The sequence below is a fragment of the Hippocampus zosterae genome, chromosome 8 (genome assembly GCF_025434085.1).
Source record: "Hippocampus zosterae strain Florida chromosome 8, ASM2543408v3, whole genome shotgun sequence".
Classification (NCBI taxonomy): domain Eukaryota; kingdom Metazoa; phylum Chordata; class Actinopteri; order Syngnathiformes; family Syngnathidae; genus Hippocampus; species Hippocampus zosterae.
The window spans coordinates 26,044,610-26,062,160 of NC_067458.1; the positions used below are offsets into that span (position 1 = coordinate 26,044,610).

Sequence of the window (17,551 nt, forward strand, 5' to 3'; positions counted from 1 at the left end):
TCGTAAAATGTCCGGCTGGCCCAAAGGCGGCAATAACTGCAAGCGGGCACTTTATCTTACTGGGAATGAGTCTTTCGTTTCACGTCTCTCGGGAGATATTTCGGGCTGCTCTTTTCTGTAAAATTGTTTCAAATCACCGCCACCGGAGGGCTTACAAGCATGAACGGCCATTTTTTTTTTTCCGGTCATGCCACGGCAATTCAATCAGATTTAAGAGCGGACTTTGACGCAAACTGATGGCTGGACAGTCTTTGCTCGCATCAATCACAGTCGTCCATGTCGTGAATTGGCAAAGCGGCCCCGACCCGTCACACCACCTCCTTCCTCCGTGTTTGACTGCTTGTATGATCTTATTTTGAAATTCTGTGCTTACTTTACAGATTAAAAAAAATTAACTTTCACCATGTCAGTCATATTCTCCTAAAAGTCTTGGGGGGGGGGGGGGGGGTCGGAGGGGGGGATTAATCAAACAAAATGACGACAATCCCTGACCATCTTTTTTCGTTAACAGGGGTTTTGCCTTGGAACGCTGCCCACTTATTGCCAACTGACGAAGCTTCATCGAGGCTTCGCTATACTCTTGAGGTAAGACGGAGACGTTTCAATTTGCTTTCTATCCTGTTTACCCTCAAACGTTATTTGCCCGGCTGCATTTCGTCCAATGGGCGTGTCCCGATACTCTCAATCCATACATTAGCAAAACCGTACGTCGCTAGCATGACCCAGAAACACGGGAGCCGCGACCGTCCCGAGGGGGCGCCGTGTCACTTTGCCGCGCCGGCTCCATCGAATCAAGTTAACGGCATCGATATATTTCACCCACGTCATAAAAAGGCCCAACTATCGCTTCGCGAATCACCTTCATTCCGCCGTGTCTCACCCGGTGCCATCACACACACTCGCTGCCTTGTCCCGGCGTGCCAACACTACTTATGGATAAAGCCCGCTCATGTATCTCGCACGCCGTCGCACAGTCGCTCATTTACGCGGGTGTCTGCGCGGGGATAATAAAAGGCCGGTTGTTCGAATCACGGGCGGAGCGAGGGAAAGAGGAGGACCATTCAGCGTGATTCGATTTTGGTTCAGGCTGTTAAGTGTCACCAGGCACTTTTTGGGAGACTTGACTGGGCCCGTTTCCTTGAACACCGACACATTGGCCACAAAAATTGGCTTTTGAGATCATGAATTTCAAGACAAAAGACGTTCCAGGTGTGCGCGGGGGCTTTTCTTCTCTCACCTTTGCGCCCATGACGGTGCTGTTGTGGTAGAAGCAGCAAAGGGCCGCCGTCAGGCTCTTCATGTTACATCGCTGTGACATTTTGGTGAAGTTTTTTTTCTCCAGTGCCAAGAGAGGGAAGCAAGTGTTGCCTCCAGCTGTAAATACCAGGGTGGGGGGGGGGGGGGGGGGGGGTTGTCGCCCTGGTCCCACAAACTATTCAAACTTCTTTGGAGTGAAGTGAAGGTCCACCGGCGACTCGCGTTTGCCTCTTCCAAGCGCGCCGGTTGCAGAAAGCAATTTTCTCCCAAGTGGACTTCATGCTTGTCAGCTGGAAGAAAGGCGACAATAACGGTCTCGCGCGTCCACTTCGGCCCCGCCGAGCACCATGGTGACGAGTCTGTTCCTCGCTACGTCCGCCGTCGCCGACTCTCTCTCCTCCCCAGTCCCCCCCCCGCGGAGTGAACTGGCCCGCCACTCTGCGCTCTTGCCTCCTCTCGGATCGTTTTTTTTTTTCCCATTTCTCCACCCCAAGCTCCACATATGGGCATGAGAAAAGGCCCACGTGCTGCGCTATGAACCAATCACATTTGCCACGCTTGGGAGTGGCCCAAAGGCAAACACCCCCCCCCCCCCCGTGATTCTCTGCTCTAAGGATGCTGATGGATGGAGAAATCGATACGCAAATGATTTTCTCACCTACTGTACATTCCGCCACTAATCCGATGTGCTACATCCAGGATCTTGAATGGCGACGTTTATTTTTCCTAATACAGATGACCTGATTTCATGCTCGTTCCTGTGCTGTCCGCCCCCCCACCACCCCCACCCCCAGCTTTTTTTGTGTGTTTTCTTAAGGTGAGCTGAGGAGTTTCATTTTGACCAAACTAGAGCTTTGCTTGCATTCTGTAGCGGGCACGTGCTAAGATGACCCTTAGCGGTGCTCCGGCACTTTTGCCCTGAATATTTTTTTTTTCTTCACCCATCAATATTTGAAAAACGGAAAAAAAACTGGAAAAAAGAGGTTTTCGCATCAAACAAAACGATTTCTTGATTTTGTGAACAATTTTGGTGATGGGTGCCTTTTTTCTTAGCTTGAGCACTTGACCCCCAAAATATCTATGCCCATTGGCTCCACCTTTTGGGGGCGGAGTCAACTTCTCATGGGATTTTGCTCCGGCTCTGTTTTCAGCTGAGTGATTGTGGCAAAGTAAATGACGGCATTTACTTGTGAGCACAAAAAACAAAAAATAGAGAATAAAAGTCGAGCTTCCTGCGATTGAGGGCTGAAGTCTTGCCTCCGATGACACAATTTCGTTCCACCTGGTCTCATCAACCAACGCTTTCCCTCCCCTGATGTTCTGCCCTGCCATGTTCCATCCCATCAGTCTGTGCGGGAGATAACCACCTTGTATTCAGTCCTCGGTGGAGGATCTTTTTGGATTTGCCGCCGCCTCCATCCCTTTTTTGTTTTATTGCAATTACTTCGCCGCTGGTATTTTTCTGCTTTTGAAAATGAACTCTGTTGAGTTTTCCATGTCCACCCCCCCGTGGCTCTTTTCATCTCTTCCCGAGGGAACGCCATGGCGCTGTCGTTTCCATTTTACAAGCCAGTATTGCAGGCATGTCCAAAGTGCGGCTCGGGGGCCAAATCCGGCCCGCGGTCGAATTTCATCCGGCCCTCGGCCCCTGTCATAAAATCATTGCCGTCTGGCCCGCAGGTTGGGCGCAATGGAACACGTGTTGCATTGACTGAGGTCTCGTAGACTGGTGAGTGATGTTTCATAGAGTACTGCTTCCCTCTAGTGGCTAAATGAGTAATAGCATTCACTAAATGAGTAATAGCATTTAGACACTAGAGGGCATCACTCACGAGTTAACAAGACATCACTCCGTGTTTATATTGACTGATATGTCATATTTCAAATTCCTGTTTCAAATGAACCAAAAGAAATTCTTAAGATTGTTGAAATTAAAATAAAAATGGAAATGTGAAACAGACTGGCTTACTAAAATTTGCTGAACAATATTGTTGTTCAATGTAAAGAATGTCAGCCAAGGTCGGCCCCCCGACATTTTACCACGTAAAATCTGGCCCACTTGGCAAAAAGTTTGGACACCCCTGCAGTAAAGCATCGCGAGCCGCTTTCCTTTCATATCGGTGCATCGTGTAACCTCGTTTTGTATTTGTGATCGTGTCGCAACTTTACATGATTTCACCCTTTACCCAGTTTTCCTTGAAAATTGATATTGCATCCCGTACTGGAGTACTCCCCAACATGTGTACTGATTCCAAATGATGAATATATTAAATTATAAGCCATGATCATCAAAAGGGTCCCAAAAGCACTAAAGAGAAAACATTTGAGAATTAGTCGACAGCAGACGCGGTCTGCTTCTTAGGAAATGGCGCAACTGCTTTCAACCAGTACAGTTTCCGGACTTTGGCCTGTCAGCCAACAGAGGGCGCTGCAGGCAAACTCTTCTGTTGCATCATTAAAAAACGACTGATAAATCACTTCTCGTGCGACATGCACCGCAGCAACCGTTTCAAGTCCAGCCAATTAGCTGTACAATTAATTTTCTCAGTCGGCAGTGGGCCACAACCGCTACGTACAATTTCCTTACAAGACCGCCGGAGCAATTTTGTGTGTTTCCGGTTTTGCGGGTACAGCTTGCCCCCGGTGTACAGATCAGATCGGTAAAAGCTTTGTTGGATTTTTTTCCCCAGGGCACACGTACAAAACGAGAGAGTGTGTATCGTTAACTTCCCGTGCATGTTTTTGGAATGTGGGAGGAAACCGGGCAGTACCCGGAGAAAACCCGCGCGGCAGTGCAAACTGAAGCCAAAGCAAAAAACGCACGCGGGGGTGTCATCGCAGCAGTTAAAAGACATTTCTGCCAGTGGGACGGTAATTACAGTGCGGGCTCCCAAGACGATCCGCGGAGGGACTCCATGTCGAATGTTCCCCGAAGCGACACGTTACAGCAACGCCAACCGCAGCGGCCCCAAATCACCGGCTAGCATAAACGTCCACCTTAAAATACACACATCCGTCATTTCAGGAATGCGCTGGAAAACAACAAGGGACAGGAAACTTCCAAGCTCTTTTGGGGGGGGGGGGGTTCGGCAGTATATCTTCAACCATATTTGCATTTGCTTGTTGTTTTTGAAATGCGGGCTAAAAGAAGGGCCAAAAAAAGAAAGAGCGGGCGTCAGCATTACAGATCATAAAATCTGAGAAGATTGTCGTTTTTTCCAAAAACGGTACGCTGTCATTAGGCTGTTTTTATTTTAAGGATGTGAAGAAAGAGAAAAGAATGCAGTCGCGGTCCGAAGAATCTCACGTCGGCTTCCATTTTCGAGTGAGAAAGAAAATCATCCGTGCATGTAGAGCTCGGCGACTTTCGAAACAACCGAAATGAGACCGAGCGGGCGCTTGTGAATCGGCCGCGTGTCCTGCTTCCAAAACAGGCCAACTCATCCATCGATTGGCTGTCATCCGCATGAACGCACCCGCGGTCGGCCCGGCGGAGCGTAAAGCTCGCCGACAGATCGTTATGATGATCCGCTGCCGTTTGCGACTCCAAGTGCACTGCCGCACTGTGGCCTCAGCCTTGTCATACCAAAGTTTGACCACCGGGTGGCGAGAAAGTTCACCTTCCGCGCTGCCGTGTTGATAGAACAATCGCGCGTTAATAAACTCGTCGTGTAAAGATGAGTCAGCAACAAATGGCGTTAAAATGGCATCTTTAAAAAAAAAATACACCGAGAGAATCATACAGTAAAGCAGAGTTTTTTCCGCAGGCTCTCGTACGGAGGCGAGCCAAGACCACACACAGAACGGGATTGTTTTGAGAACGTTCTCTTTTCAGGCGGAGGGAAGTTGCCGCTTTGACTTCAAAGGGGAGGCGAGAGAAAAGAGAATATTTGAGAGAAAACTCGCTCAAAAATTGATTTTCTTTTTCTCTCTCTCACTCACGCTCATGTCCTTCTTTCAAACTGCATCCGCTTGAAAGCACCAATTGGATGCGTCGGTAGCAAAATATTTATTCATATGATCAATGCCACTCCCCCCCCCCCCCCAAGTCATATTCACTCGACTCGTTCACCGGGTTGCTCTATGAAGCTTTTCCCGAGAAAAATACGGACGTCAATATTCAAGCGAGGGCGGCCCGGTAGTCCAGTGGTTAGCACGTGGGCTTCACAGTGCAGAGGTACCGGGTTCGATTCCAGCTCCGGCCTCCCTGTGTGGAGTTTGCATGTTCTCCCCGGGCCTGCGTGGGTTTTCTCCGGGTGCTCCGGTTTCCTCCCACATTCCAAAAACATGCGCGGCAGGCTGATTGAACACTCTAAATTGTCCCTAGGTGTGAGCGTGAGCGTGGATGGTTGTTCGTCTATGTGTGCCCTGTGATTGGCTGGCAACCGATTCAGGGTGTCCGGAGACGGCTGGGATGGGCTCCAGCACCCCCCCGCGACCCTAGTGAGGATCTAGCGGTACGGAAGATGAATGAATATTCAAGCGAGAGTATCAAAGCGCGGAAGAGGAAGGATTCTTGCTGCTGGAGGCTGTAAATTTCCCCATTGTGGGACAAATAAAGGATATCTTATCTTATCTTATCTTATCTTATATGGCGACTGATGTTTCTCCTTCCTTTCCACGAAGGACAATAAAGCCCAACAACCTTGTTGACGGGGCAAACATCGCAGGCCCCTTTTCTCGACGGACATTTCCTTCCCCGCACACTTGTTGACGGACGCGCGATGCACATTTTTTTTTTTTTTTTACCTCATCGCCGGAAATCAGATGCGAGAACACCTGCGTACCCGTTGGAGCTTTTATTACGCGCCGGGCGAATGTAAACACACCTGCAATTGTGGCTGACAGCGACACTTTCACACCTATTGCATAAGAGCTTGGGAAAGAGTGGCTCCATATGCGGTCGTCGGCGCACACTGTTGACTCCTGCTCACAGTCCTGATTTGAAACGCCAGAGCTCGTGTGTGTGTGTGTGCGTGTGTGTGTGTGCGTGCGAAAGACTCGCTTTGCTTTTCACACCGAGGCGTCAGCATCCCAATGTATGTGCTAAGAGATGGGTTGGAAAGCGCGGTCGCTGGACGCCAGAAGGGGGCGATGGAGTGGAAGGAATGAGAGCGATCTTGGGGGCGAAGAAGAAAAGGAGGAAAAAGTTTTTGTCGGATTGAAAGTCGGCGAATTTTTTGTTGTTTTGTCGTTGGAACTTTCAAGGCCTTTCCGTGGAAACTGAATTATAAGATTAAATGAACATGGGGGGGGGGGGGGAAATCATGAATTTTACATGTTTTTGACTCACTAGAGCTGTCGGGGGGGCTTTCCTTGTATGTAGGCCTGCAGTACCAATTTTGGTGGGGGGGTGGGGGTTCAACTTATCCACCCAAGTTGCCCATGAGCATATTTCATATTCAACCTAAACAGGAAGTTCCAGGTACCGATAAGAGAAGTTCCATTCTAGCAAAGGAATAAATTGATTCTTAACTTCTGGAGGCGTTGCCCCCCCCCACCGCTGTAAAAGTCTTGAACTTTTTACATGAAGTCGAGCACTCCAAACTGATCGATTAATCAACAGTTGAGTATGAAATTCATCAACAGCCATTTCAAGAGCGGAATAATCGTTTCAAGCATTTTAAATTTTACTTTGAAAAACCCAACCAGTCACCAAATCCGTTTTTTTTTTTTTTTAATCTGTGCGTCAATCTCGATGACGTGTGATACTTTAATGCCAAATTACATGTTAACCGATTCGTCGATTAGAATCATCGATTCGGAAGATTTTTGCTTGTTCCGTTAGGTTGACGTGCTGTAAGATTTTTTTTTTTTTTTCCAAAGATTGTTTCGATTTCACCTGCTCCTCCGCGCACTAATCAATTCATCTTATTTCTGGACCGTATGTTTATGTAATGTACTCATTTTAAAAAAAAATCTTTGGACAGAGAGGATGACAAATATGTAGTAAGACATAAACAGAATGTGACCCGCCTTGGCGTCAACTTTGCCCGAAAGGAAAAAAAAAACATACTCAAAAATCCTCCCGAAAACAATCTAAAAGAGCGGAAGCCGCAATGGTAAACCAAAAACTCACCTTGACGTAGTCCACGGCGGCATCCAAAGCGGCGGCTGTCGGCTCCCTGGGGAACACGGAGAGAGAAAAGGCCCGGTTGAGTGAGCACATCTTGTCCCTCGCTTGCTGCTGGTGGTTTTCGCACCAACAAAAACTGTCCTTGTAGTTCCCCGGCTTCCTTTTCCGCCTCCTACGGCAAACGTCCGAATCCCGATTGGTGATGTTGCTCCTCAAAGAAATCTTCCAATACATTCACTCAGTCCCAAGCGGCATCTCTGCCGGCTCGTAAAACGCGTCAAGGGGGGGGGGGGGGGCGAGCGGCGCGTAGCTTCTACCCGCGGTTGACGAGAAGGGAGAGGAGAAAAAAGTTCATACTGAGCCGCTTGGAACTCGAGTCTTTGGGTCCCATTCCCTTGCTTCACTCTCTCTCTCTCTCTCTTCATCACCCCCCCCCCCCACCCCATGACTTGCTCCCTCTCCTCACCATCATCATCATCATCATCATCACGCCCACCCTTGTGAGTCCACTGACAATTTCACACACAAGCGAGGGCACACAACGCTGGCAAAACACAGATGCATTGCCTGTTCTTCAACCCCCCCCCCCAGAACCCCCCCCCCCCCCCTAGTAGCATCGAGCCACGAAACACTTTGAAATGATTGTGTTCCCAAGTGCAGACCTTGTGCGGGGAGGCTTAGAGCCGAAAGAGCTCATTAGCTCAAATCCCCCAACCCCCCCCCCCCCGCACCCCCCCGGACGACAACGAATGAGGTTGCCGGTTAAAGTCCCTTTAAGCTTCCTCTTGTTGTTCCCACGGGAATATTAGCATAGGGCCGGTACTTAACTAAGCAAACATGTTGAGCCGCAAACCCTGTCGGCTTTGAATATCGAAAGGGATTTCGTGACGTAAGAGAACAGAAGGCGCCATTCACCCGCCCCCCAAAAAAAATGTCTGCTCATTATTTGTCTTCCCTCTCCATTCTAGAACTTTCCTGAGAAGCATTTGGGAAGCATTTCTTTTCGAGGTTCCCCAAAAACAAGATGGAACATATGGATTTAACTAGTGGGGGGGGGGAACCTCAAAATCCAAATTATATATATGCACTCTGGAGCTTTCTCACAATCGCTGTCCCATAAACGCACCACAAAGTGGGCCCAGCCCAAAAGGAGTTATTTCCACCTACTGTACATGTGACGTGTTTGCGTACATATAATTTGATTTTTTAATTTTTTTTTTTATGGTGCCACTGCATATAATCATTATCACTTGCCGATGCCTTGTGATAGCGCGACGCTAACGTTGGACACTCCCCACACGCTTGGCTTGCCCAAAAGTACGGAAAAAAAAGAGTCGGAATGTGGAGGTGGAACACTTGTGTGGCCTTGCAGTCGGCGCAAACTAACCGCAGCCAACTTTGACTCTTTCAGTCTGCTCATTTTGCTGACATTTTCTGCTTGCATGAGCGACCTGCTCCACAAAGCGACAACGCCGGAGATAGAGTCAAAAGTGGAAAAGGGGGGGGAGGCTGCTCTCGCCGCAGTCTTTTCCTGGCTTCTGTTGTTCTTTTTGCCTCCCCGCATGACAATTAACATCACCACCGCATGTGGCCGACTTTACCGTGGGAGGAAACCGTACGAGCTTGCGTGTGGGGAGGGAATGTGGAACTGCGGAACGACGGAAAGGCGAGGTGATGCAATATCACTAGGCAGCCAGCAGATGGCAGTATCTAACATATTCCAGTACTATCCAGTGCCGAGGTTGAGTCAAACAAGTGGACCGGCGGGGCTCCAGGTGAATAATTGAAAAGTCGGAATACTAAATTTGCTATTTCAAGGTGACCCCACCGCACACGTACGCTTTGTGCATTTTTCTCTGCGTTCTTTGAACGGTGGTTGTTGTTTTTTTTTTCTTCTTTCTTCTTTCTACCTACATTCTTGCTGCTGGAGGCTGTAAATTTCCCCAGTGTGGGACAAATAAAGGATATCTTATCTTTGAGTTGAAAACGAGTTTCATGTTGCGTCAAATTGTCAAAAGAAAACAAGAATGGAGACGCGGCTGACAATTTAAACGCATCTTCTTGTTGATTTTGAGAAAGGCGCACGTGTCAGGCGCTCTCTCCAACTTTTTCTTTTCAGTCTGCTGTCCTCCGCCTCCTTCTTATCTCCTCACTTGGTGGTCTGCGAAGGTGCCCCCCCCCCCGGGGGGTCAGCAGAAAAGCAAACTGACCGATCGGGAGCTTGAGCAACATAAGGTCAGGGGTCAAAGGTCAGGGCGAGCAATGGAAAGTCAAGATGGACTGGCCACTGCTTGCATACCAGTGACATACGCGCCCTTATCTTTTTATAGAAAGTAGCAATTAGCGTGAAGTAGCAATTTGCGAATCATGACGTCGTGGCGTTCGAGACATCAGGAGGGCTGTGGAAAATACTGCTTTTCACTTCATTTATTCCTGAATAGCAAATGACACACTGTGCACTGTAGTGAAGTGTAGTAATTAAATGGTCTTCCACTAGAGGGCAGAAGGTACAATAAATCTTTGTATCCATTTGTTGCCGTTCATCCAAAAGTCAGAGCTTCCTGCAAGTATAAGGCCCAGATTTAACAAGTCCAAATTTTTCAGTAAATTAAAATGAGACGATCATGGATCCAGTATGTTCATCTGGTGTTGCGCCTCTGTGGAGAGAGGAGAACCTTCCAGGACGATCATCTCTGCAGCTGGCCAGATGGAAGCCAATTTTTGTAAAAGGCTAGCCCGTGTGGAGTTTGCCAAAAGGCTCCGAAAGGACTGTCAGATGATGAGAAATGAAATGCTCTGGTCTGATGAGACAAAGACTCAAGTCTTGGGCGTGACTGCCAGACATGGTGTTGAGAGGGTACCAGTCACCGCTCATCACCTGACCAAAACCTTCTCGACAGTGAACGGTGAAGCATGCTGGTGACCGCATCATGCCTGGGGTATATTTATCAGTAGGAACTGGAAAACTTGAGACCACGATGACTGCAGCAACTGATGGAGATGTTCTGGATGGAAACCTGCTCCAAAGGGCTCCGAAGTCTAAGACTGGGGTGAAAGTTTACAATGGGACCTGCACCGGTCGAAGGTTCCCCCGGACTAATCGTCAAGCTATATGTCAGCACTATATCAAATGTATCCAGAGCGGAAGGCAGAAAGATGGAGTACGCAGACAAAGAGTTCACAGTACTCTGTGATCTGGCCCGCCACACCCTGACCTACAAAGGTAACCCAGATGCCGGGGGGGCTATGAACACGCTCCTATGCGCTCATAGCCGGCTACATCAGATACAGTCATCCGTAATCCTACACTAGCCACGGAAAGATGGCAAGACCCGATGAAGGATGAGAGGCGTTTTTGTGCGCGCTCTTCTCTCTGAAGTCGAGCTAAGCGCCAAAGGATTCTCTTGGCCGTCTTCTTACTGTCCGGTGTGAGGGGGGGGAAACCTCGATCTCCGGGCAGTGGCGGACCTAGCTGCAGGTGCGCCCCTGTGCAACCCTCTTTTGTCCACAGAATCGGAGAGGACCCAAAACAGAATCGGGCACTTTGACCCGCACTCTCAATCCAGCATAGAAACCAATGCGAGTAAACCACCAGAAGCATCCATCCATCCATCCATTCTCCGAACCGCTTGATCCTCACTAGGGTCGCGGGGGGTGCTGGAGCCTATCCCAGCTGTCTTCGGGCAGTAGGCGGGGGACACCCTGAATCGGTTGCCAGCCAATCGCAGGGCACACTGAGACGAACAACCATTCACCCTCACACTCACACCGAGGGACAATTTGGAGTGTTCAATCAGCCTGCCATGCATGTTTTTGGAATGTGGGAGGAAACCGGAGCACCCGGAGAAAACCCACGCAGGCCCGGGGAGAACATGCAAACTCCACACAGGGAGGCCGGAGCTGGAATCGAACCCGGCACCCCTCTGCACTGTGAAGCCGACGTGCTAACCACTAGACTACCGGGCCGCCCTCCACCAGAAGCAAAGCGAGCTTATTGTTTTGAAGTGTTATCTAGTTTGGATTTATGCAGAGGCGTACTTGGCGGAGGTCAGGACTCTACCACATGCAGCGTTCTATTTATCATCATCCGGCAGAACCGGTTTGTTTTTGCAGGTGCGCTCAGCGTCGCGGTTCCAGAGTCCTTATTATTGTTTGATTTGCTTACCCGTAACTGTGGAAGTCGTCGCTAATATTTCGGGCCGGCGGCGAACTCGTGGGCTGAGGGACCCGTGTTGGGCTCCCGCTAAGCACCGAGTGAGTGTGATGCTCTCTAGGGTCCCAAGTGTTGGCGGAGCCTCCCTTCTTACGTCGAGGCAGAGTTCCATGAATGGAGATGTGCTGGTAAGAAGCTGCGGGGAACTCCGATCCAGCGAGACTAAGGAAGATAAAGGGGGGGGGGGGGTAAATAAGTCTTTTGCTTCACAGTTCTTTGAATAATATCAAGTAGGAGTTAAAAGAGGCAGTCTGGCCCACCTTGGTCTTGAGCTGAGAAGGTCCATCGAGGCGGTAATGGAGGCTTGCAGCTTTCTTGACGGGCAGCGACTCCCAGCGGGACTAGCGAGCGCAGGGACGCGGATATGCGACGTACCTCCTAGCGTGTGATGCGCGTGGAGCGACCTAGGCAGGCTGGCAAAACGCCCCTCGGCCATCATCCTCCACTCTGCGCGACAAAGCGCAAACCATCAGTTTGATTGTGAGAACGCGTCTTTGTCGTGAAATGAATCTCTTTTGATAAACCGACAAAGGCGCCGGTCTGTTTGTGAATTCGGCTCAGGGACTAAACGCTCTCTAGTATTGAATGACGGGTATTTGATACGGTTGAGGTCAGGGCTTCTCCACTCTGATTTACGTAAAAGGGGCAGAAAATGATGAAGTGTCGCCTGTACTGCGTATCCTCATTAGGACGACTGCCTCGAGCAACACACGGACTACATGCGGTCCACACAGCTGGAGCACAGATTCAAACCCGGAATCTTGGAACTATGAAGCGTAGCCGCTAACCACTGGCTTGCTGTTCTGGTGACAGTGAGAAAATGCCGAATATATCATCACATATGACCTTTTCAGCGACCTGAGGGTCAACATAAAGTAACGTAAGCCTTAACTGCTTGACATCATATCTGACACGGTTATCTGCTCTGAAATACACACACACACACACACACACAAGAAATGTTTTGCACACATGAAGAGAATGAGCGCAACAGGTGTCGGCGCAGCCATCCATATGCTAGCACAGCCTTTGGCATTGTCATGGACAATAAAGCACGCATTCCCCTTCAGGGTGATCATTCCTGCCCTTTCATGACATCATGACAGGCATCGGTTTCAAATGTTGGGTTCCGCGAGTCCCTTCCAAAGGCGGCTCAAGGGATTCGCGCGTTTTATGGGTGACCGTCTGAATACTAACCGAGGTTGTGAGGCAGACATCACATCACGGCTACAAGCTAAGTTTCAAAGTCAACAAGAAGCTGTAGCATCCATTGACGAAAAAAGAGATTGGTTCACTTCTCCTGTCCCATGGAAATCCATATCAATTCCAAGCGGCGACTCACGGTTCCAAATACGCATCGGCGCTCTATATCTTGACCTACGAGCGCGGGGTTTCTGTCAGCCGGCTGAGAAGTGATGTTGGCAGCAACAAATTGCAGAGGAAAAACCGTTTGGCACTGATGGAAATCTGAACTGGGCTCCTGACAAATTCCCCTACTGCGTGACGATGACTCGACGACGTACTATTGTCTGCATTGGAATCACTCATCATGCCAAAATATCGCCCCGTTTCCAGACACACCGACGAGATGGTGGAAAGAGATTTCACGGTTCCCGTGTCGACACCCCCGCCCATGCTTGAGTTCAGACAATGAAAGTCCTTGAGACTTGCGCACTCCTCGGTGTCGACGATACTGAAGAAGCTCACTTTGACCATATGCAACCTGCCCCCCTTCAACTACTGTATTAACGCTATTCAAACAGGAAGGAGAGCAATGTGGCGGGGGTGGGGGGGCGGCTTGGGAGCCCTTCTATTGAGATGACAATGCCAATTAAAATGCAAAGACAGGTTGAGTATCAGGCACAGCTGACCGCTCCACGCCTTCCCCGCATGACAAGCAACGTTTATTCACCCCAACAAAAACCACCGTAAAACCAATTCAGGTCCAGCGGAGGCACGCTGGGTCAGACTGGGGATTCCTGCGAGGGGCACAATGGCGACAAGAGGACCTATTATAAGACCCCCAGGGACGGTCAGCTGTGTGTGTGTGTGTGTGTGTGTGTGTGTGGCCCTGACCATCTGCTAGGCTTGTGTTGCACCCCCTGCGCCACAACTTAGACCTTTCGGGGAGAAAGGAGGACTCTCAGCCAATGAATTCACACACGGCGGTCAGTCTGGTACAAGTTGCAAAGTTGCACTGTGTACTTTGACAAAGTGTGCTCTGAAGCCATAACGCCGGTTTTCAGATCTTTAGCGAACTTCAGGCCACGTAGATTAAAAAGTCTCCCGCGTGATTGTGCACATCTGTGGGGAAAGGTTGAATCGAGGCAATTGCACTCTTGTTTGTTGAAGACGTTTCACCTTTCATCCAGAAGACTGCTTTTTTTCAGTCTCCCTGTTTACGGCTCTGGTGGTGTATGCCTGGGGGGGGCAAAGGAAGAGCATTCCTTTGTGGATTCATGAACCAAGCAAGTGCCTTTTTAGTGAAGCGTCTCTTTGCCTGCGCCTCCATCAAATTCCCCCAAAATTGCGTTGCACCCCCTGCGCCACAACTTAGACCAGCTTTTACTGGGTCTCAAGTCTAGTCTGCTTTCAGTCACTCAATGCTCAGGTGCAGCGGGGGGGAGTGTACTAAAAAAAAAAAAAAAAACTCCCGTGGTCTACTGGAACGCCCAGCATGGCAAAGCGCACCCTGCCAAAATTTCCAAACACAGTGACCGAGTCACAGACATGAAAATGAGCCCGTTTTTATGGGCAAGATTTTATTTGCTCGATGAAAGACCTCAAGAGCAAAATTCCTTCCTCTTCTATGTCTGTGGAAGCGAAGAGATACCAGATATGATTGACTGTATGTTCAAGTTTGATTTCATTCATTCATTCATCTTCCGTACCGCTTGATCCTCACTAGGGTCGCGGGGGGGTGCTGGAGCCTATCCCAGCTGTCTCCGGGCAGTAGGCGGGGGACACTGTGAATCGGTTGCCAGCCAATCGCAGGGCACACAGAAACGAACAACCATTCGCACTCACACTCACACCTAGGGACAATTTAGAGCAGGCATGTCCAAAGTCCGGCCCACGGGCCAAATCTGGCCCGCGGTCAAATTTCATCCGGCCCTCGGCCCCTGTCATAAAATCAGTGCCGTCTGGCCCGCAGGTTGGGCGCAATGGAACACGTGTTGCATTGACCGAGGTCTCGTCGACTGGTGAGTGATGTTTCATAGAGTACTGCTTCCCTCTAGTGGCTAAATGAGTAATAGCATTCACTAAATGAGTAATAGCATTTAGACACTAGAGGGCATCACTCATGAGTTAACAAGACATCACTCCGTGTTTATATTGACTGATATGTCATATTTCAAATTCCTGTTTCAAATGAACCAAAAGAAATTCTTAAGATTGTTGAAATTCAAATAAAAATGGAAATGTGAAACAGACTGGCTTACTAAAATTTGTTGAACAATATTGTTGTTCAATGTAAAGAATGTCAGCCAAGGTCGCCCCCCCCCGACATTTTACCACATAAAATCTGGCCCCCTTGGCAAAAAGTTTGGACACCCCTGATTTAGAGCGTCCAATCAGCCTGCCACGCATGTTTTTGGAATGTGGGAGGAAACCGGAGCACCCGGAGAAAACCCACGCAGGCCCGGGGGAGAACATGCAAACTCCACACAGGGAGGCCGGAGCTGGAATCGAACCCGGTATCTCTGCACTGTGAAGCCGACGTGCTAACCACTGGACTACCGGGCCGCCCAAGTTTGATTTCAGTGGCAGACAATTTTTTATAATCGAGCCAAACTTGTGCTCTTGAACTATGTAGTGTCCATGTGGCCATGTTTGTTTTGGGCATGGCGTCAACTATCCTTCCGACGTACGGCAGCTCTTTTTGCAGTACGAGAAGCTCCTTTCATTCAATAACCAATAAAGCCTTTCATAAGATAAGATAAGATATCCTTTATTTGTCCCACACTGGGGAAATTTACAGCCTCCAGCAGCAAGAATGTAGGTAGAAAGAAGAACAAAAAAAAAATTGAAACAGTACACTCGGCATTGGGTGGGAAACAAAGTCCACACATGAGCAGAAAGAGGAAATGGCAGCGTTGACGTTTAGACAGCAGGCAGCTCATTGAGGGGAGAGGATTACTCGCAATAAAACGCAGATGACGACCATATCTGCTGTACTATTACGCTTGTCGCTCAAAGCATCATGACAGGCTGTCATAAAATGAATACTCAAAATTTGGCGATTATAAAGAGGCAGTGGAAGCACGTTGCAATGTTCGGGCTGTCGAATGCCGATGCTCTCCATGTCCAAACGCCACACAAGACAATAAGGGAAGAGCGACCGACGCAAACAACAAGATGCTTTGGGACTGCGGCGTTTCCTCCGGCTGGCTCAAAGCGTCTTCCTGCTTTGGCGTTAGCGCAAAACATTTGCACGCACACACACACAAGCGCATTAGTCAAACCACCCCTGGCCCGAACGAAGCGAACAATGGGAGCAAGTGTCACATGACTGCGGGCGGTTCAGAGCGAGCCTTTGTTTGGAAGACAGAAAGAGGTGTCCTACTGCGCTCTTCACTACGTGGGCCCACCAGTGTGTGTGTGCGTGCATGTGTGTGTGTGTGTGTGTGTGTGTTTGTATGACTATTCTTGTGAGGACCACTGTGATTATAAGACCAACGTAGTGAGGACATTTTTGACAAGTGAGGACATTTAGGCCAGTCCTCACAAGTTTTTCATTCTAAAGTGTGTGCGTGTGTGTGTGTGTGTGTGTGTGTGTTGTATTCATGTGGCCGCTATTAAAGCCCACAGCAGTAGCTGCCATTTAACTTGCGTGCGAACTCTCACACGCAAATTCACGCGCTCGGCTTGGTGCAAAGACCCGTTCATCCTTATTTGACGCAAGCTGGAGCCGATATCCCTTAAACTTCACCGCTCGCTTCTATTCCAGCCCACCAATGGCACCCGTGTCCGTTTATTCCCATGATTGGACTTTTCTCGGCTAACTCGTCAAATGGTTTCAAGCCTCGGGTTTTTGATAGCGTAGTGGTTGTCGATTCGCCTGACTTTGGTACCGGCAGCGAGGTTCAGTTCCCACCCGGTGACAAAGTGTGCACTGAGGGGGTATTTGTTTGGGGACCAGACCAGGTCCAGGCTGAGGTCTGGCTTTTGTCCAGAGTCAGCTGGGAAAGGCACCACATATTTGTGACACTGAAGCAGTCTAAAAAAATGGAAGACCGGAATTGTGGGCCTCATTTTTGTCGGGCTTTTCATTGAAGTGAATACGAATCGAACAGCTGCAATTGGCGATAGACTTTGAGGCAAACACGTACGTCTTTGACATGACTTTTGTCGGTCTTGGTGTCATTTCCAGTCCGTAGATCTACATTCAGACAACTAAAATGTACTTCAAATGCCATTTCGTGAATTTTAAATTAGTTGTTGTAGAAATATCAGCCACCCCGTCCCGCTACAGCCAGAAGCAAACTCACACACACCCGCGCGCACACCCGCACGTCCATCTCCGTCAACATCTCGCGGGTGCAAGGCGCAATTCACAAACCCCAAAGAAAACAAATCACGATCAAGGTCTTATCTCGATTCTTGTAATGATTTCCTTCCGGGGGCTGAAATCACAAACTCACCCCCAAGCTCGGCTACACCCAGCGCCTCGGGATGTCCACTTAGTGTGCCCCCTCACCCCCCACCTTGGAAATTAAAAAAAAATCTGACCGTAAAACCCACTTTTCGGAAGAAGTCTACATTCATTTGGCAATTCCGAGAGAAATACTGAAAAGTGAGTTAGTGAGTCCTTCTGACTTCAGCTCCCAAAGCAGCAGCGACAATCAAAGATGAGCGCAACCCGAAGAGGAGACGACCTTCACCAGAACTTCAATCCTCATGATGACGCATGCTCGCGGGGTCGTGCGCCGCAACACTTACCCGTTCCCGGCAGCAGCCCCCTTCGGACACTTTGCCGCGTTGGCTCTTTATATTCTTCCCAG

At 49.2% G+C, this 17,551-nt stretch overlaps 1 protein-coding gene across 1 annotated transcript in view; it reads right to left on the reverse strand.

The window, feature by feature from the left end:
* The window catches only part of LOC127606041 (breast cancer anti-estrogen resistance protein 3 homolog), a 38,615-nt gene that overhangs the window by 11,744 nt on the left and 9,320 nt on the right, over positions 1–17,551 (reverse strand). Inside the window, 3 exon segments of the mRNA XM_052074038.1 lie at positions 7,337–7,382; positions 11,499–11,708; positions 11,807–11,993. Coding sequence (XP_051929998.1) covers positions 7,337–7,382; positions 11,499–11,708; positions 11,807–11,993 — 443 coding nt within the window.